This window comes from Diplodia corticola, assembly GCF_001883845.1.
Source record: "Diplodia corticola strain CBS 112549 chromosome Unknown scaffold24, whole genome shotgun sequence".
NCBI classification, from domain to species: domain Eukaryota; kingdom Fungi; phylum Ascomycota; class Dothideomycetes; order Botryosphaeriales; family Botryosphaeriaceae; genus Diplodia; species Diplodia corticola.
Window position 1 is genome coordinate 408708 of NW_017971503.1, and position 21232 is coordinate 429939.

Here is a 21232-nt window from a genome sequence, read left to right on the forward strand (position 1 = left end):
AGCTTCGTATTGAAGATATCAGCGAGGTTTTTGTTGCATCAACAGCATGATCAATATTCCGGGTCTGGCTATCGTTATCCGTTTAGAATTCGTACAGCGCGTCATGGATTTCTGACAGATGAAACAGCTCTTCCCAAATAGTGGGGAGATAAGGCATTCGTGCGTCTGACACTGGTTGAAATATACAAGGCTGCCCCGCTCGAGCTTCTCCACCTTGGCTCGGCCCCCGCAACATCCGTTTCCGAGACCGGAACTGCTCGGACCCATTCACTAATCACCATCAGACAGTGAAGCTATAAAAGGACAAACCCATCTTTCTCCATCGGCAGATCACAAGACCCACAATGGCAGCAGAGACAGCGGATGTGATCGTCGTCGGGGCAGGCCTCAGCGGCCTGACGGCAGCCCGCGAAATCCAACGAGCGGGATACTCGTGCATCGTGCTGGAAGCTGAAGACCGCGTCGGCGGCATGCTGCTCTCTGTCGATCAGCCCTCAAACTCAGCCAACGACAAAGTCGCCGTCGACGTCGGCGCAGGATGGTTGAACGACACGACCCAGTCCGCCGTCTGGGGCCTGGTGCAGCGCTACGGCCTCACCACCGAGACGCAGGACTCAGCCGGGGAGCTGCTGCGCGAAATGGAAGACGGCTCCATCCTCACGGGCACCGAAGGCAACAAAAAGGCAAGCACTCATGCCGGCCAAAGCCCCTCCCCACACGACACTAACCTCAACCCAGCTCACCCCCGACGAGCTCAAAGCCATGTCCTCCTTCTACGCCACCCTCGGCGCCCTCGTCGCCACCATCGACCCGGCCAAGCCCCACGCCCACCCGCAAGCCGCCTCCCTCGACGCCATCACCCTCGCCGACTTCTGCGCCCAACACACCACCACCCCGCTCGTCTCCCTCCTCCTCAACGCCTCCGTCCGCTACCTCGTCGGCGCCGAGTCCTCCCAAGTCTCCGCGCTCTGGTTCCTCGCCCACTGCGCCGCCGGCACCGGCCTGCAAAACATGATGTCCGCCCGCCCCGGCGGCGGCCAGCACCTGCGCCTCCGCGCGGGGACGCAACGCATCGCCGAGCGCCTCGCCGGCGAGCTCGCCCCCAACACCGTCCGCCTCTCCACCCCCGCCGCCTCCATCGACCAATCCACCACCACCCCCATCCGCATCACCACCGCCACAAATGCCGTCTTCCTCGCCACCCACGCCCTCATCCTCGCCATCCCCTCCACCCTCCACCCCTCCCTCACCTTCTCCCCGCCCCTCCCCCCCTCCAAACACTTCCTCGCCACCTCCGCCGCCTCCAACCCGGGCTTCTTCGCCAAAGCCACCCTCGTCTTCGACCGCCCCTGGTGGCGCGACGCCGGCGCCGTAAACAGCGCCGTCGGCCCCCTCAGCGGCATCTTCGAGTCCGTCCTCGGCCCCGTCGTCTACTCGCGCAACACGGACGTCGCAGCGGCCGGGCACTACAGCATCACGGGGTCGATCGTCGGGGAGGCGGGGGAGCGGTGGTGGGCGGGGACGGCCGGGTCGCGGGAGGAGCGGCGGGAGGCGGTGGTGCGGCAGTTGCGGAGGGGGTTTGGGGCGGTGATGGAGGGGGGAGAGGGAGGCGTGCCGGAGCCGGTGGCGTATGTGGAGGGGGTGTGGAGGGGGAGGAGGTATGGCGGGGGTGGCGGGTCGGTGCCGCTGCTGGGGCCCGGGGTGTTGACGAAGGCGGCGGGGGAGATGGAGGGGGGTGGGGTGGGGGAGCCGTTTGGGAGGGTGTTTTTTGTGGGGGCGGAGACGGCGGAGGTGTGGAGGGGGTATATGGAGGGGGCGGTTAGGTCCGGGTTGAGGGGGGCGGAGGAAGTGTTGGGCGTGCTGAGGAAGGGGGAGGTCGAGGCTGGGGGGCGGCAGCAGGTCGAGGTTGGGAAGCTGTAGGTGGGTGGTGGTTGTGGGTTGGGGAAGGGGTTTAGGGTTTTTTTTTTTTTTTAATTTGGAGGTGGTGGCGGCGGCGGGACTTGCGGGACTTTTCGCTGCTGCTGGCCGGTGCTAAGGTTCGTCGCGGTCCGGTGGAATTTGATGATGGTGGAGCTTTGGTTAATCTATGGTCGGAATCGGGCGCTGTGGTCGTAGTCCAACGGCTTTATTGTCCTCGCACATGTACAGGGTTCCCGGTATGAATTAAGCGTACATGACGCCATTCTTGCTCGCATCGGTAGGTTTATGCATTGGCTCCGAATATTGGCTGTACACAAACCTTGCGATTCAGTCATCGAGGCGACGGGGGTTGTGAGAGGTTCAGAGCTTAATTCAGAGCGCTGGGACTTCGCAATTCTGTTTTGATACATGGACGTCCAGGCAGTTTTTCGCGATGCTGAGTAGAGGACGGCAATAGGCAAGCTGCCAAGAGTTTCCCCGCACCGTCTATATTGTCCGTGGAGGCGGGCTAACCGGGTTGGGAAGGTGAAGCGTCTCTCCGGAGCAGAATGACATGGGGATATCGGAATCCCGGGGGAACCCACCACCGGTCTTGGTCCTGTGGGCTCGTGGAGGGCGGACCGCTCATCCAGCCCACCGGGATCGGACGGTGGTCACGCGTCGATCGAACTCAGATGCTCGCCCACCGGCAAAGGAAGCCGTGCTGTGGAAGTGTGCAACGACATGTTATATTTAAAAGCGTTTCCTTTCTCAGTCATCCATGCAGTCCACCACCCATCGATTCAAGCGGAATGGCGACTCGATTCGCAATTGCCTCGGCGTTGGCCCTGCTTGCCACGGGCGTCGCTGCGCAGGCGGCGCCACCGGTCAAGGGTGAGCTGGGTGTTTCGGCATACCCGTTCGACATCAGTCAGGTCTCACTCAACACGGGACGGTGGCAAGAGAACCTGGAGCGCACCCGGACCTACCTCAAGTTTGTCGATCTCGACCGGCTCCTCTACAACTACCGCGCAACGCACAACCTGTCCACCAATGGGGCGACGACCAACGGCGGCTGGGATGCGCCCGACTTTCCCTTCCGGTCCCACGCGCAGGGCCACTTCCTGACCGCATGGGCCCAGTGCTGGTCCACCACGGGCGACACGGAATGCCGCGACCGGGCCGTCTCTTTCGCAGAAGAGCTGCAGAAGTGCCAGGCCAACAATGCAGCCGCCGGCTTCAGCGAAGGCTACCTGTCCGGCTTCCCCGAGTCCGACTTCGACGCGCTCGAGGCGGGCACGCTGACCAACGGAAACGTGCCCTACTACGTGGTGCACAAGCTCATGGCCGGGCTGCTGGACGTCTGGCGCAGCATCGGCGACACGACGGCGCAGGAGGTGGTGCTGGCGCTGGGCGGGTGGGTGGATGCGCGCACGGCGAAGCTGACGTACGCGCACATGCAGACCATCATGGAGACCGAGTTTGGCGGCATGAGCGAGGTGCTGGCCGACCTCTACTACCAGTCGGGCGACGAGAACTGGCTCGCCGTGGCCAAACGCTTCGAGCACGACAAGGTGCTGACGCCGCTGGCCAACAACCAGGACCAGCTGGACGGCCTGCACGCCAACACGCAGGTGCCCAAGTGGATCGGCGCCGCGCGCGAGTACAAGGCGACGGGCAACACGACCTACCGCGACATCGCCCGCAACGCGTGGGACATCACCGTCCAGGCCCACACCTACGCCATCGGCGGCAACAGCCAGGCCGAGCACTTCCACGAAGCCAACGCCATTGCCGCCTACCTCACCGCCGACACGGCCGAGTCGTGCAACTCGTACAACATGCTCAAGCTCACCCGCGAGCTGTGGGCCACCGACCCCTCCGCCTCGGCCTACTTCGACTACTACGAAACCACCCTGACCAACCAGCTCGTCGGCCAGCAGGACCCGGAGAGCGCCCACGGCCACGTCACCTACTTCAACTCGCTGGACCCCGGCGGTGCCCGCGGCGTCGGCCCCGCCTGGGGCGGCGGCACCTGGAGCACCGACTACGACAGCTTCTGGTGCTGCCAGGGCACCGGCGTCGAGACCAACACCAAGCTGATGGACTCCATCTACTTCCGCGCCGCCGACGACGCCACCCTCTACGTCAACCTCTTCGCCCCCTCCACCCTGACCTGGGCCGCCCGCGGCCTCACCGTCGAGCAGACCACGTCGTACCCCGTCGTCGAGAACTCGACCATCCGCGTCTCCGGCACCAGCGATGGCGCCTGGGCCATGCAGCTTCGCATCCCGGCCTGGACCGAGGGCGCCGCCGTCTATGTCAACGGCGCCAAGGCGGACGTCGCTGCCGAGCCTGGCACGTACGCCGTCGTCGAGCGCGAGTGGGCCGACGGCGACGAGGTGACGGTGGTGCTGCCCATGGACTTCCGGATCGTGCCCGCCAACGACGACGAGTCGGTCGTGGCGCTGGCATATGGCCCCGTCGTGTTGGCCGGCAACTACGGCTCCGCGAAGCCTACCGGGAACCCCACGCTGGATCTGTCGTCGGTGAAGCGGACGAGCGACGATGCTTTGGAGTTCGAGGCCACGGCTGATGGTGCCACTGTGGCGTTGGGGCCGTATTTCGATGCGCAGGGCTTCGATTATGTGACTTATTGGAAGAAGAGTGGAGCGCTTCCTTGAAGCCTGAGTCTTGCTGCATGTACATACATACTACTCACAAACTGCGGAATGTTCGATTGTTGCAGCGCGTCGTGTCTGTTGAAACTTTGTGCTATAAAGAGTAAGTGATCTGGAGTCAGCCGATCGTGCAACTCATCTCCAAGGTGGTTGAAGATCGCGCTGCTTCGCTAAGCTTTCTCCAGATCGCAGTCGCAAATCTGGTCGGGAAGCATCGACCACGCCGTGCATCAATAAAGCTTGGCTGGATACTCTCTGATGCTGCGTGAAGCCGTGTCTGTTTGTCGAGTGGCATGAAAGGCTCAAAGGGCTACCAGCGCGATGAGGTTTTGCCACCCCCTTGTTGTGTTACTTCCCTTCCGTCGGGTGCCTGCCTTGTGTCCACGGAACCAGCCATCATCAAACTTGCACCACTGATGATCCAGGACCTATCCACGTCCCTCTAAACAAAATTGAACGGCCGGATGAAGCAATTACAAAGGCAGTCTCGGCAATACCAGGCTGCATTATCCTCGAATGCCGTGGGCGATATTGTTGCCTCCTCGGCCAGTATCCCAAGCCCGCCGGTGATAGGATTCCCAACACTCAGATTGGCGTTTCAGCCCTGCTCACGGATAGCAATCTGGTAGCTGGGAGCCAATGCACCCGTTGCGATCGGGACCCTCGGTGGCCACCCGCAACGCACTGTTTCCCAACGCCTCACCGGCCACCTTCACCGCACTTCGGCTTCTTCCTTGGCTCATCTCCCCGACATTACCACGGCCGAAAAGCTCGACTTGTCCGACTCCTTTGCCGTGGGATGTTCAAAGAAACTTCTTTATCGATAGGTGTTTTGATTAAAGCACATGTATGAAGGGGCGCGCACTGGCCAGGGTGACACAGCTTGCCGGCAAATGACCGCATATTGGTCGATCATATTCCTTCTTTGCACCGGATGGTACCGGTGCCGACGCCTCATCCAGGCCGTTATAAGTACCCTCTCAAGCCACACTCAGCCTTATCTGCACCACAGTCGTTCGCTACAGTCTACGATCCAACCGACCTTTACACTCTTTTCCACCATGAAGACCTCCGCTGTCGTCACCTCCGTTCTCGCCGCGGCCGGCTCCGCCACCGCCGCCGCCTCTCCCTTCCGCCTGCTGGCTCTCTCCAAGGGCGCCTCGTTCGACGGCGAATTCGTCCGCGGCACCGAAGGCCAGTTCCTGCTCGGCGCGAAGCAGACCAACACCACCTGCGGCACCAACACCGCCCCCACCTTCACGAACATCAACGGCACCATCACGACTTACGGAAACGGCATGGTCGCCGACCAAATGGGTAAGCGTCCACACCCCGGCTTCATGGAACACTCCCCGTACTGACCACGTCCATCAGTCTACGTCGACATCTCCGGCGCGGCGGGCGGCATCCTCTCGTACAAGAACTACCCGTACAAGCTCACTGCCGACGACTCCATCGTCGGCTTCACCCAGACCACCACCGGCGACGTCCAGCATCTGCTGTACAAGAAGTCGACCTGGCTGGCGTGCGAGAAGGACTCGGAGAAGGGCGTCTACAGCGTGTACGCCGAGGCCGCCAAGGACACGAACAAGCAGCAGTGCATCCCGTTCGAGATTGCCACCCAGAAGGTCGAGAAGCCCCAGATCTGCCAGATGACCTAAAGAGGGGATGTCAACTGTATGCCATGTGGACGGTGATAGGATTGAAGAACATGATTTGAAGACCCCCCGATCGATTACATTTGGCTGTCAGGCGGGACCCTGTACAAAGTTATAGAAGAATGTATAATACTAGCACGAGCCATATCACATGAGCATTACGAGTATTTCCCGAGTGGCTGTGGTCCGTGAGGAAAGGTTTTCGAGCCAACTGCCACGGTTCTTCCTTCAAACAGAAACGGAAGCTCTGAACTGAAGAGTACTTGATCCCCTACAACCGACACCCCACCCCCCTCACCTCCCTCGTCCCCCCTCCCGCCACCATCCCCCCCTCATACGCCACCCCATCCACCGTCACCCGCTCACACCACTCCCCCAGCTCCACCACCCCCTCCGTCCCCCCCGGCGTCATCACCTCCGCCTCCACCACCACCCCCCGTCCTTCTCCCTCCCCCACATCATCAACAACCCTCCACCAAACCCCCCACCCCTCCCCCCTCCCATTCCCATTCCCACCACCAACCCCCTTCCCAAACCCCGCCCTCACCTCCCTCACCCCGCCCCCCTCCCCAAGCACCCCAAACCCCACCACCTCCCTCGCCACCCCCCACCTCCACCCCCGCCACCCCACGACCTCCAACCCCGCCACCCGCGCCGTCAGCGCCCCCGTCGGCCCCGTCGCCCACCCGTGCGCCATGCTCGTGTAGGCCGGGTCGAAATTGTACCCGCTCCCGCCGCGGTAGTGCAGGCTGCCGTTTGCGCTGATGCCCTCGGCGAAGGTGCTGCCGGTCATGGTCGGAGACGTGAGGAGGTGGTGCCAGAGGCGGTGGATGAGGGCGAGGCCGGCGGTGGGGCCGGAGAGGGTTGTTGTGAGGTTTGTGGTGGGTGGAGGGGCGGACACGGACAGGTGGGCGAGGGCCTCGACGGAGCAGACGAACGGGGAGACGGTGTCGGGGAGTTCGGGGGCTACGGGGCCGAAGGGGTGGGTGGAGGGGTCGGCCCAGCGGGCGGCGAGGGCGGCGCTGAGGGCGGAGGCGTGGGCGGGGGAGCGGGGCAGGCGGGATAGGAGCGCGAGGGCGTTGCCGTCTTGTGGGTGTAGTTCCGTAGTGGTGGTGTTGTCGCGGTAGAGCGAGGCGGCGGGGTCCCAGAGGTGGGTGTTGTATGCAGATTTGAGGGCGGCGGCGGCGGCGGACCAGGCGCGCGACTGGGCGGGGTGGTGGAGGGCGGAGGCGAGCGAGGAGAGGGAGGTGAGGGCGAGGTGGTCGAGGGCGTTGAGCGTGGCGCTGTACCCGCCGGCGCCCTGGCGGCCCCAGTCGTACGGCGTGGATTGGTTGTGCAGGCCGATGGGGCTGGCGGCGAGGCCGGCGAGGATGTAGTCGACGCCGGCGGTGATGTTGGACCAGTGGTGGGACACCCATGCTTCGTCGGTTGTGTAGATGGCGTAGTTGAAGATGGAGATGAGGTTCCATGCGTGGTACGTGTCGCTCGCGTTGCCGCCGTTGAAGGAGCGGGTCGAGGGCCCGGCGTAGGGGAAGCGTCCTGTCGTGCTGTTCTGGTAGTAGAACATGGTTTCGAGGGCGTTGCGGAACGCTTCGAGGCCGGCGTCGCCCAGGGCGAGGAAGGCCGTGGTGCCGGATATGGCGTGGTCCCCTGGCCACACCGCGCGGTCCCTTTTGGCTCCGTCCATGAGGATGGGGCCGGCCACTCCTGCGGTGGAGTTGTACGCCCAGCCGGGCTTGACCTGGGGCAGGAAGCGGCCCGTATCTACCGGCCCTATGTTGGTCTGCACCGTGTAGGCTCCTGCATACCAGATCTTGGTGAGCAGCTCGTCGTCCGGCGCCCAGAAGTATCCCGAGTAGTCCCGCAAGTCGGCTTGTGATGGCGAAAAGCCTATGGCGCAGGTGATGTTTGAGATGTTCACGCGAGACTTAGCCACGATAGTCATGAACCGGAATCCTCCCCGAAACCTTTCCCGTGGCATCGTGTAGTGTGTTGTCCCCGTCTGTACGCTGACGTTCAGCTCTCTATCCCAATCTTGCGTTGAGACAGACCCGGTGGCATCGTCCGATGTCGCTCTGACGTACATCGGGGATTCTGCAAAGGCAAGGGATAGCTGGGCGCCTGCTTCATCTTCGGTTCCTGTGTCGAAGCTCACAATTCCGCCCACTTCGATCCCGTAATCGAGGCTGACTTGAGCCCCAGTGTTCAAGGACAGTACAAATCCAGTTGGATCTGATGTGACAATCGCATCTCCTGAGATTGCATGGATCGAGACTGGACTGACAGTTCGGTTGCTCGGACTGTAAATGTATTTCTTCCATGGCTCCTCTTCAGGTTCGCTCGGTGAAGAAGCCACGACGCAAAAAGAGAAACATGCAAGTAGCGAAAGAACCCTCATACTTGCCGATTGAAAAGGCGTATTAATCCGCAAAGACAGAAACAAGAGCTCCAAATAAATAGACGGTGTACGGTCTCTTGGCCGATTCTCGCTTGTTTCGGGACAATCTAACGCGAGGATGGAGTGACGTCCGAGGATGCGGGGAAATACGAGTGAATGCGGGGAACCGCTTGAGACTGAGACGCGGAACAGTAACTTTCAAGGCGCTAGAATGCTTTCAGCTTCCTCAGCTTCTGTTTTCTCATTCTCCATCTTGAGAACTCGGGCTTGGTCCGTCTTGGCCTCCGCAGGTTGGCTTCAAGGTCAGATACCTAAGGTCTTGGAACGTAGCAGCTATGAACATTCATGTGAGCTATGAGTACCTCCTGTTTTTGACCTTTTGACTGTGCTTTTAGCAGGGTGACATGGCCGGAGGACGTCGCAAGTGCGGCGAAGCTTCTACGGGAAACGTCACCTATGCGTCTGTATTAAATCTGCATTTACCCTGTGCTTAAGCCATGCTTCTGTACGAGCTTTCTATTTTCATCTGATGAAATCAGTGAGACACGTGTTGATTTAAGCGCTGGGTTGGGAATGCCCACATTCTTAGGTTTGCTTTACCTTACGCGGTCAATGTGATGCGCTGGAAACCAAGGCGGACTTCTGGATATGTGATCGACTGATTTTGCACATCAGACAGAGAATCCAACCTTCTCCAGACCAGCGTTCTAGGCTTAAGTAGCGGAATGCTCGCACTGACGTCAACTCACTACACCCTAGTGACGTTCCGCTACAGTTACCCGACGACTTCTCTATCTCAAAGTACGCCAAGTCTTATTGGCCAGATGGGGGTTTGATCACCAATGATAAGGAAGCGGGGTCAGATATGCCTCGCCCAATCACATGTTCCACTCTGCACGCCTGGACCTTCCATCTAGGCCTCATGGTCGAGGAGGCTTTCGAGAGGCGCAGGTGAATAGTCCATTCCATCCTGTAGAATCTGCAATCAGCAGCCTCGCTCCCACTATCGGGATAAGCGGGCTTGATCTGCTCTTCCATCCCCTTCTCCGCGTTATGGGAAGACGGCGTATATAAACATGGCTTCATCTTTTCCGAGTCAGTGAGCGCTACGGGCATTTGCGACAGCCAGCTGAGAATGACAGTCATGGATGCAACAGCGAGGTCTGGGCAAGAGGACGTTCCCGGCACCGAGTATCTGGTAGATGGTAAGCGTTTTCAACACTCCTACAGTATTGGCGTGAACTAACTGCTCGTAGTCGGCCATAGTCTGGATGTCTCTCATGCAGGAAAGGGTAGCTCAGACATCGTGCTTATCCCACAGCCGACCGTCTGTGGCGGAGACACGTTAGTAAGCTCACCGCATCTCCTTTGACAAGGGAAGGTGATACTAACATACCATCAAAGACATGGTCGCAATGGAAGAAAAACTACCAACTCTTCCTCCTCGCACTCTACGCCTGCGCTTTCTCATACGGGGAAAACACTCTCGGTGGTCCGTAATTTTCCACGTCCCATCACATAAAATCCCAGTTGACCTTTTCCAGCCGCCTGGACGACCGTCAGCGAAGACACAGGCGTATCCCTCACCAACATGAACGGCGGCAGCGCGCTCAACTACCTCCTTCTCGGCTTCGTCAACATCCTATGGATTCCAACGGCCATGAAGATCGGGCGTCGACCGGTGCTGCTGCTGACGACGCTCATCTGCACGGGCGCGGGCATCTGGTCAGCGAGCTTCACGGGGACGGCGCAGTGGATGTTGACCAACGTGCTCAACGGCTTCGGCACCAGCGCCTACCAGGCGGTGATCCAGCTGTGCGTCTTCGACATGTTCTTCGTGCACGAGCGCGGGCGCGGCCTGTCGTACTACCTCTTCGGCCAGCAGCTGGGCTCCATCCTCGGCCTCATCACCGGCGGCAGCATCGCCGACGGCCCTGGCTGGCGCTGGAGCCAGTGGATCGTCGCCATCATCGATGCTGCCGTGCTGGTTCTGCTGGCTCTTTCCTTTGAGGAGACTATGTTTCCGCGGTTTTTGTTCGCGCGGCACAGTGCTGCTGGGGAGAATTCGAACGGACCTGTGGAGGGCGAGGCAAGCGGAGGCAATCAGCACGAGGTCGACGACCCGGACCGAAAGGGCACGAAGGTCGTCGCGGAGCAGCAGTCTGCAAACGGCGTCGACGCCGAAGTGGGCGACACGTTCCCCGACATTCCGAAGAGGACTGCAATACAGAGATTGAAGCCTTGGACGTACTACCCACAAGACACCACGACCTGGTGGCAGTACCTCCGGCGGCCCTTCGTCCTATTCGCATTCCCAAACGTCGTCATCGTAGGCTCCCTTCTTCCAACAACAACAACAACAAGACCCCCATCACTAACACCCAATAGTCCGGCCTCATCTTCGCATTCGGCTGCACCGCTGGCATCGTCTCCTTCAACACCAGTACGCGCCCTCCCCCCTCCTCTCCCCTCACACACCAACCCCCAGCTCTGCCACCCCGCCACAAACAAAAGAAAAAAACCCACTAACCCCCCTCCCCCCCACCCCCTCCACAGTCTCCGAAATCCTCACCCACCCCCCCTACAACTTCAGCACCACCTCCACCGGGCTCGTCTTCCTCGCCGCCCTCGCCGGCAACGTCCTCGGCTTCCTCACGGGCGGGCCCCTCAGCGACGCAATCGTCCTGCATCTCGCGCGGCGGAACAGCGCCGGTGGCGTCAAAGAACCCGAGATGCGGCTGTGGGCTTTGCTGGCGCCGGCGCTGTGCGGCGCCGTCGGGTATTTCCTGTACGGGTGGGGCGCGGCGGCGGGGGCGCACTGGGCGGCGGTGGCGGTGGGCGTGGCCGGCTTGGTCGCGCAGCAGGTGGGCGCGTGTGGCGTGGCGACGGCGTATGCGATGGATTGTTTTCCGGGGGTATGTTGGTTTTTTTGATTTATTGCACCGACCCCCCACACGTTCGAGAGTTTTGGGTGATGGGAGATGCAGTTGTAGGCTGACTTTGTGGTGGTGCAGATCTCGGGTGAGCTGGTTGTTGTGCTGGCAATCTGCTCGTCGTGCGTCAACTTCGCCATCTCGTACAGTGTGCAGCCGTTTGTCAATGCGGCGGGGTATGGGTGGGCGTTTACGTTCTTTGGGATTTGTGTTCTAGGTAGCATGCTTGCCGCTGTGCCGATGGGCATTTATGGGAAGAGTTGGAGGAGGAAGTGTGCTGGGAAGTATCGTGATTTTCTGAGGGAGAGGGGCGAGGTTGAGTAAGTGTCGGTTGTGAGCGAGGCTGGGACTGCAGCGAACAGTTCAAGACTTTAGTTGGAAAAATTGAGATTGGCATCCATGTGCAATCTACCAGCTCGAAATACGAGTCCCTGGTAGGCTCGGAGGCCGTCTCATTTGCTAGGCGGAAACATGTGTCCTACCCAGCCAAGTCTCTCGTGGTCCTCGATGGCGATGGTCACTGCCAGTTTTAGTACAAGAAAGTAAACAACATATGGTCAGAATACGTACTGTCTAGAACCATGACTGCTGCTGCATTTGCAAGCAAAGCCGGTACAGCGATGAGTGTTGAAGAGCGAGATGCCGCACAGAGAAGATACCCAGAATGGAAAGCCTAATTAGGCTTAGTCTACCTCGCAGCATATTCAATCTCCTGTCGTACAGCCCCATAGGAGTCAATCCATCAGACTCGAGAAGAGCTGCAATGCTTCTGCTGTTCATGTTGACAGGTCGCGCGAGTCTAGTCTGTAGAGGACGATTGCGATATTTCTTGAAAAGTCTGTTCGGTCTGGTAGTGGTCCTGATGGAGTGCATACACTTCAAATACTATTTGGCTCGATGCGCCTCCCTTTTACCAACAGCTTGAGCGTCTTGCAAAAGGATGCGCTTCTTCACACCGAGGCTGGGGATATATCACGGATCAATCTTCAATGGAGCGAGAAAAGGAGAGGATGGAAAAAGAGTCAGGTCCCGCCGGCAAACGCGCGCTCCCATGGGCGGAAAAGATTCCGCCCCAGGCCAAAACTAGCATAAAATATCCGCCGAGTTCTCGTCACTGCAACGCGCGAATCGCGGAAACGTTCTCATCCTCCATCAGGCCCCCATCCATCCCATCCGTCTTCTGCCCGTCGTCGCATCTCCGAAAGGCTTTCGCTAATGCTTCGGCGCGTGCTTCTCAAAGCAGCAACCCGGGCACGCTTACCCCCAGCGCTAAAAAAAACGATACGTAAATGCCGCTTTTCGATCGTCGCGGGTCCCCCGAATGAGCGCAAGTCTCCAGGGCCTGAGACAGATGACGACGACGGTGTTGGTGATGAACGGTGATAGCGAGCAGCTGCGTCAGTGTTTACACGTCCAATTCATGAAGCTTTCCACCGCGACGACGACGGCCCACAGTCCTCCATCCCGTCCGGCCGAGCGTGGTCAAGAGCGCCGCGGGGAACCAACCGAAAAAAGAAATCGGGAAACCAAATCGCGAAAAAACGGAAAAAAAAAGCAACCAACCCCTTTCCGCGCACCGGCTGCCCAGCCGCCGACAAGCCTTTCCTCAAGCTTTTTTTCTTTCGGCCGCCCGCCGCCCGCCGCCTGCCGTCCCATCCGGTTCCCCGATCCGACCCGTCGTCGCGGCGCGTAGGTAGGTCGACCGCAACCAGTCATCAAACTCTACTTTCCCCTCCCCCTTAACCAAAGCGCAAACAACAACACCGATGCGGCGGCACGCGCGCGCGCGCGCCATTATCACCGAACGCGCCCAGCAGTCAGTTCGTCGCTCCCAGCACGTTTGCACGTCGTGTCGTGTCGTGTCATGTCGTGCGTGTGTCTGCAAAAAGATTCGTGATTGAGAACGTTCATGACAACGATCCCCCCCGCCTCCGCCCTTCTCCACAGAAAACGCAGCAGACCACCCCCCCCAAAACAATGCCACGCTACCTACCATCATATATCCCGAAAAGCTTGTATATCATCCGTACGTAGGTATCTAGCCCAGAAAACAAACCCTAAGATGCTGGGAGGGGGGGGGGCGAGCCGAGCCAAGCCAAGCCAAGCTGCGGGGAAAACCGGAGGGGGGCCACCACGGGTACGTTTCTCTGGGGTAACAGAAACACGGGATGGGGGATGGGATCCTTTCCCCCAGGTCTGCAGTCGTCAACCAGTACGTAAAAGTCACGCGTCGCGTCGCGCGCGCCCGTCTCGTTTCGCGTCAAGGGTGGGGTGGGGGAGGGGAGGGAGGAGCCGTCGTCTGGGGAAAATAATGGAGATGATGGGGTTGCAGGTGCAGGGTGTTGCGGGGACTAGGGTGGTGGTGGTGTTGCGGGTGGTGGAGCTGTTGAGGGTTTCTCTTAGGCGAGCAAAACAAGGTGGGTAGGTGGTAGGAGGGAGAAGGGAAAGAGAGTCGGTGAGTCTTTTGTTGCGACGCTTTCGCTTCGTTGGTACTGCTTTTGCGCGCGCGCGCGCGCTTGGAAGATGCGTGTTCCTTCGGGATTGATGAGAGGGCGGAAAAGGTCAGGCAGGCATGAGCTGGATCGCGTGATATGCACGTGCGTGTTTTGGAGAAGGACGTTCTCGTCAACGCCTGTCGTGCGATGAGAGGAGATGTGGGAGCTGGTGTGAAGGGAGGCCGGCGCAAGACTAGCATGTGGCAGTCACATCAGTGGTTCTGCGGGCCCAGGAGTCCGTATCCTCTTGGTGCTTGCCATCTCTCACAACACCGTCAAAGGAGTACATTTTTAATGTTCATTTCATTAATGGTTTCTTTCTCATACTCTCATGTGAAGACGGATGCTACGCTGTAGCTATCCTCTCCCCGACCGTGTCCAAAAAATATCGTATATATACAATCACATGAGCGCCCCTCCCCATCGCTTCATAATACAGATGACGGAAAAAAAATATATACACTCATTTCGAGTTGTCCGCGCAGCTCCAGCTAGCGCCGGACGAGTCGACCGACATTTGGTATCCGGAAGCGTACAAGCCGACGCCGAAGATGATGAGGCCGATGACGATGAGGCAGCCGCTTGAGAAGGCGAGGAAGCATTGCTTGGGGCCGGCGAACCACCGGCCCTTGTTGAGGTACCACCACAGCGCGCCAGGGAGGCCGTACGAGAACCACGACGCGCACAGAGCGCTGACGAAGCCGAGCAGGTCGCTGAAATTGGGGATCGACATGGCGATAATCCACGAGATGGTCCACGTGCCGACGCCCAGCCCGATCCATGTGCCCGTCGCGACGACGCCGCGGCTGTGCAGGTATTTGGTGCCGGCAAACATGCGCAGATAGACGTATTTGGCCGTGACGTGGGCGAAGATGACTCCGGCAATGACAATCTGCGAGCGGGTTAGAAGCTGTTCTGTTCAAACGTGTACACGGCATTCGACGTACCGTGGGCATGGCAATTCCCCAGGCGACCTTGCGGACGATTTCGCCGTTGGCGCTGAGAGCCGGGCTGGTGACGTCCTCACCGGCGTAGCGGTAGATGGTCAGAGCGGCAATGACGTAAAGTGTAGTGTCGATGGACTGCAGCGTGATGAGCGCCTTGGGAAACTCTTCGGGGTGGCGGAATTCGCTGATGAAGCTGAGCCAGGCGACGTGGCCACCGTAGGCGAAGACGGCGTTGGAAATGCTGTTGAAAGCCGAGGGGAAGCTGGGGTGGTAAATGCCATCCATGTCCGAGTAGGAAGCCTTGGGAGCGACTCCGAGGGCGATGATGGTGAGCAGGACAGCAGACAGAATGCTTATGAATGCTGTCGCGAAAGGGTCAGTAAGCTACAGGCAGGGCTGGGAAGCGCGGGCGGGTCCAACGTACAAATGATGGACAGGAAGGAGATGTTCTTCAGCGTGCGCGGAATGGTGAGGATGCTGAAAACCACGAGTCCGACGACGCCCCAGACAATGCTACAGGTAGCATGGCCGGTCAGGACGTTCATGGCGATGACGAAGGTCAACAGATGGCTGGCGGCGGAGAAGATGCAGTAGATGACGTAGAAAGCGCCAAAGAACTCGCGGCCGAAGCGGCCAAGCAGAACCTCGCCGACGTCGCCCATGTTGGTGCACTGGAAATGGAGTCAGCTGCTGCGTCGGCCAAGGCGCAGAGTTATGGCATACCTGAGGGAAGCGCATGCGGAATTGCCACAGCAGATATCCGGAGTAGGTGGTGAAGATGCCAAGACCGATGATGGCAATGAGACCACCAATCAGGCCGACCTTTGCGATGACTGCGGGCAGCGAGAGAATGCCCAGCGAGATGTTCTCAGCTATCATGACTGTAGGGGCGGGTCAGCGTCGCGGTCACGGGGGGTGCAGTTGGCAAGAAGGCATACCAATAGCACCCTGCCACCAGCTCATCGTCTTGTACTGCACGGCGGCGCCAACCTCATCGCCGTAGGGGTCGAGCGGCTGCTGCAGCTGCTCCTTGGCGTAGCCCTCCTCATCGTTCTGGCTCGAGAGGCGCTTCTTGGTCTCGAGGTTGTCGTCCTGCACGGCGGGGGCGTGGGCGAAGTCCTGGCCGGTCATGATGGATGGTGGTGGTGGTGAGAGTGGTGGTCGACGGCGCACCAATGTGCGTCGAAGATCTTTGTAAGGGAAACGGGACTAGAGCACCAAGCACGCCTCGAGCCGAGATCTTGCGGGCATTGCGTCCCAGGAGCCACCGAGAGGCTTTTATACGTGGAGCAGATCTTACATTTGTGGGTGCTGTAGCGTTTTCCATTACCTTATTTCATCCTCAGACTAGCTTAGTGTGGGCAGTAGTAGGGCCGGATATACGACCGTCGGAATGGTGGCCCATCACCTGAGGCCAGAACAGCCGAGCGGTTACGAAATGCAGCCGGCACACGGCGTGCCTGGACGCTCCGCCCGAGCAGCTGGGACGCGCCGGCGGGCACGTCGGACCAGAGGCATGGCGGAGCACACGGGGGTGGCAGGCCGGGGCTGGCGGCGGTGGTGGTGATTGCGCTCGAGCTAGCAGCCCTGGCGGACAGATGACGACTGAAGTGGGGCGGTGACCAACGAAAATCAGGACGGTTGCGGCGGGCGTGGGCGGGAGTCGGATCACGAGGCTGACGCGGGAGCAAAGGGCGGAAGCATCAGGAAAGCGGCGGCGCGTGAGATGACGGGCCGGAGCAAGCGGCGGCGTTCGCGGCGGCGGCTCAGCGGCAGGGTGATGAAGGCTGGTGGTCGGTGAAAAGTGTGCTAGCGCGTTTGGGAAGATGCGGCGCCCGGCAGAATTCTGGTGAGGCGCTAGAAGGCGGCGAGCGCGGGAGGCCTAGCCCAAGCGGGCAACCAGCATGCATCGGGCGCAGAGGGCGGGCGGCGTGGCGGCACAACGGTGCCTGAGCTCGGCCGATGCCGGGTCTGAATCTGCTCGCCAGGCCCAGCACGCGTCCTGTCCGCCAGATAAGGCTCGAGGCGTGCTGTGGGAGGCGCCGAGTCCTGATAGCTGATGTATTTGATTCCAGTAATTTGATCGCCCAGCCGTCTCCGTTCCTGACCATCCGGCCAATCACCGCCCACCTCACTCCATGCTCACGCGACCTTGGCAGCATGTCTTCCGAGCCGCCAGACACACGCCGAAAACTACTACTCTCTTCCTCTGCTTGCTACGTGCTACCCGCCATCTTGGGGCCCCCTTTGGCCGCAGCCTGTGCGGGGAAGGGCCCTCTGCTGGTCGTTCCATCGTCCCATCCCACTGCGCCCCACACTGTCCAATCATCATCCCACAACTTCGGCCTCCGAGGGTGCGGTTGTGTCCGTGACGCGAGTGCTTTCCCCATCCCTCCCGGACCTAGCGAACCGTTGCTGATCCTTCCCTTGACCGCCATCCGCGACCAATCAGACATTTCAAATAGATAATACCACAGAACATGCGCCTGTTTTGGCCAACTGGTTGATGAAGGGTCTCGTTAGCTTCCGAGTCCACGCGGGGGTTTCCTGTTAGTCAATCAGACCCCTCCCTCGACGAATGCAAACCGTTGCCATATTGACCACCTCCCTGTTCGCAGCGGTCAGACTTATTGCTCTCCCAACTCCACAGTACTCGTCGGTGTGCGTTGGTCAGGTTGCAGTCGTGCCTTGTGTCCGAAGTCCGACGCCCGGCCGACGCCTCAGTGATCAGTGCTGTTGCCACCCGGCCATGCTCCACAGCCGCCGTCGAATGCGGAGCCGTGACATCCCCTCCACGTGTTACCTTCGGCTGCATGTCGGTAGCTGTGCCCCTGCCGACTGCTCAAGCCATGCCCACCGTCGCCTATCGTGATCCTCTCCGGGGCCAGCAATGGGCTTCGTGCTGATCATCATCTCTACCAACGAGGTGAACCTGCCATCAGTGACGGTCACTGCAATTCCCACTTATTTGATATTGACTCCTCTGAACGCCAATTTCGCATTAGTGTTCCGAAAGGTTGGCCGTCTGTTGTGACACTGACGTCCAAAATCAGCACGACATGCCGAATCTACATTTTTGGCCAGCGAGCTGAGTAACTAGTTACCTGGAATCCCAGGAGGTAGTACATTCATGTCACTCTTAACCAACATCTCGGGTGATGTTCATAGCTCAGCCCCGGAAGGAACGCGTCAAAAGCCACAACTACCATTCCCAAGAGCATTCACATGAGTTCACACCATTTAACCTTCTCCACTTCTGCAGCTACGACTGGTAATGTCATTGCCCCTCCACCTCCACCGTGCGGCCCGGCGCCGGCTCATCTCCATCTCTCCACACTGATGGACTCCAAACCCCACAACACTTCCTCGCTTCCTGCCTCTTCCTACCACTTTTGTCTCTCCGTCCCTCCTCGACCATCCCCCTTCCTGTCTCTCTTGCTAGCATCACCCCTCCAATCACCCTCTCTTCATCCCCTAGATCAAACATTCCACCCCGACGCAGCAGCGCCAGGCTCGTCACCGTTTCCAAGATGATGCTGCTCATGAAAATCCCACCGCTCAATCTTCTACGACACTTCTCTGATGCCAAGCCTTCTACCAACATCCACCACCCTTCCCAATCCTCCCTTTTTCCAAATTTTGCTGTACTTAATTGCAACGTGCGGGGGTGTTCTTCATGATTACCTAAGCAGCAGCTTTAGCTCACTTGGGAGAGCGCCAGACTGAAGCCCACTTCAGCCAAACATCACAGAACTCTGTGCGGTATCTGGAGGTACTGTGTTCGATCCACAGAAGCTGCAAGACTCGGAGTCTTATCGGTCCAAGACCGGTTAAGCGCTGCTCTTTTTTTATTTTTGCTAGTTGGGAAAGATGAAGATTTTTTTTCTCGGTTCGCTGTGGCTCGTGCGCGTAGGCTTTTTGTTCCGGCGCTGGGCATGGGAGGCGGTTGTGGTGCGGATGGCTTGCGGGAAAGCGGGCAAGATGCGGGTGTGTTGTGTGGCGTAAGAGCTTGGACCTCTGCTGTCGTCCTGGCTCCGCGTGGTGGATGCATTCGAGGTCGTTGACCGAGGACTCCTTGCTGATCGGGCTCGTCCTATCGAGTCCTGCGAGATAATGCCACGAGGTAGACTTCATTGGGGCCCTTCGTGGTAATCACGAGTTTGGTATGCAAGGAAATAATGAAAGTGTCTGATTGATGTACGCATTGTCGGTTAATTTCTTTTATTTTCTTTCTCGCTTTTTGCTTCAGAAAATGTCAGTACCGAAATGTAAGGTCTGGTTTCTTCCTCCATGATTTCCGCAATTTTGCAGTCACGAACTTACCATGTAGTGGTATCGGACTTTATAGCTGCTTGAGACCCTACTCGGCCTTGCATCCATCTTACCAGGTGCAGACATCCAAAAGCTTTTTTGATGGATTTCCGGTGAATGCGCGAAGTGATGGTAGTACTTCTCGAACACGCAACCCCAGCATCTACCAAACGTCGGAGCCCAACCCGCAAAATCGGCGTTAGCTCACGTGAACGAAGACTTGAAGACGCCGTCATGTCTCTCAAGAAATCGGTGCAGACTATAACCGATAAGATGAATTAAGATGTGGGGGTGGACTTTAACTTTGAACTAAGTATCTAGAGCACTTTATGTATATCGCCAACTTTTCTTCCCGCACACAAGTCCCTAGCACTATATAAACTCCAATAAAAATACGTGCTTGGGGGAAAAAAACACCTGTGAGCTCTTAATATTGTAGTCAACGCCAACTTTCGTGCGAAACAAGATCCAGACTGTGCCCATTGCAACTCTATCCAGAAGCTGAAGCAATGCAGAAGTGGCAGCTAGCTTTCCATCCATCCCAAGAGAAAGACCGATCGAGATGAAAGTCCTTGTGTTAAGTCTACCGGGATCGAGTATATCAGAAATCAGATGTTCAGGATTCCGTCAGTATCTTCATTCTGCCTTATGCACACGTGGAGTCCCGCTGCAAAAATCCATCGGAGAAGCTGTCTCAAGCTGGAAAACTCAATGTTGTCGTCAAAAACCTGACAACGATGATGATCTATTGCTGGGAGGCCCATGACGGCCGTTGCTGGGCACAAAGCACGTCCAGTTTGCAAGGACTGACGGGAATTATCTGTAGAAGTCGGAGGATCAAGTCGAACACAGTGGGTAAGAGATAGGCAGTGTTGAGTTGCACCTGCGGCTGGGCAAAAGATATTGGCGGCATAGACCAATAGTAAAGACTTTCACTTACGTGGTGTTCCCTGTATAGTCGAACTTGTTAAAAGGTTGAAATGGTGTTTCAGGGCCTCAAAATTCTAGAAGACGCTATTTTCCCGTCGAGCTTTCGTATCCACTGAGCGTGGGGCGCCGTTTTGTCATGCAAAGATCCAACTTGGTCACGGAGTGGAAACGCGCGCTCTTCAAGCGTTTCGACAGGAATTCATGACCCTATGACACTACACCAAGTCTTCTACACAGTCCAGTTGCAGGTGTGATAGAACATACCCCTTGGGATATCACCGCTGGTATTTTCGAATATTCTCGCTGCGACCGGACTTACGATCCCAATGCCTTGAATGGGTTTACAGAGGCTTTGAGAGCCTAGGAAAGGATAAACCGACCACTGCATCGGGGAAAAAATATTTGGAGGGGATTTCACCATTTTCCCTCCTTGCAATTTGAAGAAAGAGCAACTCGAAAGATGAGACCATCGACTTCGGATGATTCCGTGCACAGCCTAAGCTGTCTCTGTAGAAAACAAATCCTTGGTGCTCAGTCTTTCCGAGCTGTTCGTGGGCTGGCTGAAGGAGTGACGTGACATGCCTTTTTTGATATTGGCCGTGCGACAGTTCCTGGAGAAACTTGCAGCCGGTCCACATTGCGCTGGAATTTGAGGACGGTCGGATTCTAGAGTGGAGCGAGCTCGAGAAATGTTCGAATTTCAAGGACCACTAATCACCCGCCGATGGTAAAGGGCACGCGCTCCCTTGATGGGCATAGCTGCTGGCGAAGGCGGTAATGCGGTGGACAGACCCCCGCTCTTCTACCAAAAGCCCAAGGAAATCCCATGGGTAGAGACTGACGCGCTGGCCTACTCCCGGATGACCGCTGCCCAGCACGACCATTGCACCACTGACGACTGGGGAAACCCGCAGTTCACGACGGCTGAATATGAGCGCTAAGTGAGTTTATATATTATGACGGTTGCGAAGAGTCAGATG

The 21232-nt window shown here is 58.4% G+C and overlaps 6 protein-coding genes across 6 annotated transcripts; 4 read left to right on the forward strand and 2 right to left on the reverse strand.

Annotated features, from left to right (window-relative positions):
• Positions 1-344: 344 nt before the first annotated feature.
• BKCO1_24000138 (flavin-containing amine oxidase) lies at positions 345-1920 on the forward strand (the record flags this gene model as incomplete). Its single annotated transcript, XM_020273097.1, has 2 exons — positions 345-578; positions 739-1920. 2 exons carry the CDS (start codon positions 345-347, stop codon positions 1918-1920), a joined length of 1416 nt encoding a protein of 471 aa, XP_020130448.1.
• A 791-nt stretch (positions 1921-2711) lies between these two features.
• Positions 2712-4583, forward strand: BKCO1_24000139 (uncharacterized protein; the record flags this gene model as incomplete). The annotated part of the gene is made up of 1 exon (XM_020273098.1): positions 2712-4583. The coding sequence occupies one exon, from the start codon at positions 2712-2714 to the stop codon at positions 4581-4583; it is 1872 nt and encodes a 623-aa protein (XP_020130449.1).
• A 1058-nt stretch (positions 4584-5641) lies between these two features.
• On the forward strand, positions 5642-6241 carry BKCO1_24000140 (cell wall protein; the record flags this gene model as incomplete). The annotated part of the gene is made up of 2 exons (XM_020273100.1): positions 5642-5897; positions 5955-6241. 2 exons carry the CDS (start codon positions 5642-5644, stop codon positions 6239-6241), a joined length of 543 nt encoding a protein of 180 aa, XP_020130532.1.
• Positions 6242-6509: 268 nt separating this feature from the next.
• Positions 6510-8636, reverse strand: BKCO1_24000141 (glycoside hydrolase family 78 protein; the record flags this gene model as incomplete). Its single annotated transcript, XM_020273101.1, has 1 exon — positions 6510-8636. The coding sequence occupies one exon, from the start codon at positions 8634-8636 to the stop codon at positions 6510-6512; it is 2127 nt and encodes a 708-aa protein (XP_020130531.1).
• Positions 8637-9780: 1144 nt separating this feature from the next.
• On the forward strand, positions 9781-11893 carry BKCO1_24000142 (mfs transporter; the record flags this gene model as incomplete). Its single annotated transcript, XM_020273102.1, has 7 exons — positions 9781-9841; positions 9893-9984; positions 10041-10128; positions 10181-10965; positions 11025-11079; positions 11193-11551; positions 11651-11893. The coding sequence occupies 7 exons, from the start codon at positions 9781-9783 to the stop codon at positions 11891-11893; spliced, it is 1683 nt and encodes a 560-aa protein (XP_020130530.1).
• Positions 11894-14527: 2634 nt separating this feature from the next.
• On the reverse strand, positions 14528-16142 carry BKCO1_24000143 (amino acid transporter; the record flags this gene model as incomplete). The annotated part of the gene is made up of 5 exons (XM_020273103.1): positions 14528-14956; positions 15012-15373; positions 15436-15682; positions 15735-15892; positions 15950-16142. The coding sequence occupies 5 exons, from the start codon at positions 16140-16142 to the stop codon at positions 14528-14530; spliced, it is 1389 nt and encodes a 462-aa protein (XP_020130529.1).
• Between the last annotated feature and the right edge of the window lie 5090 nt (positions 16143-21232).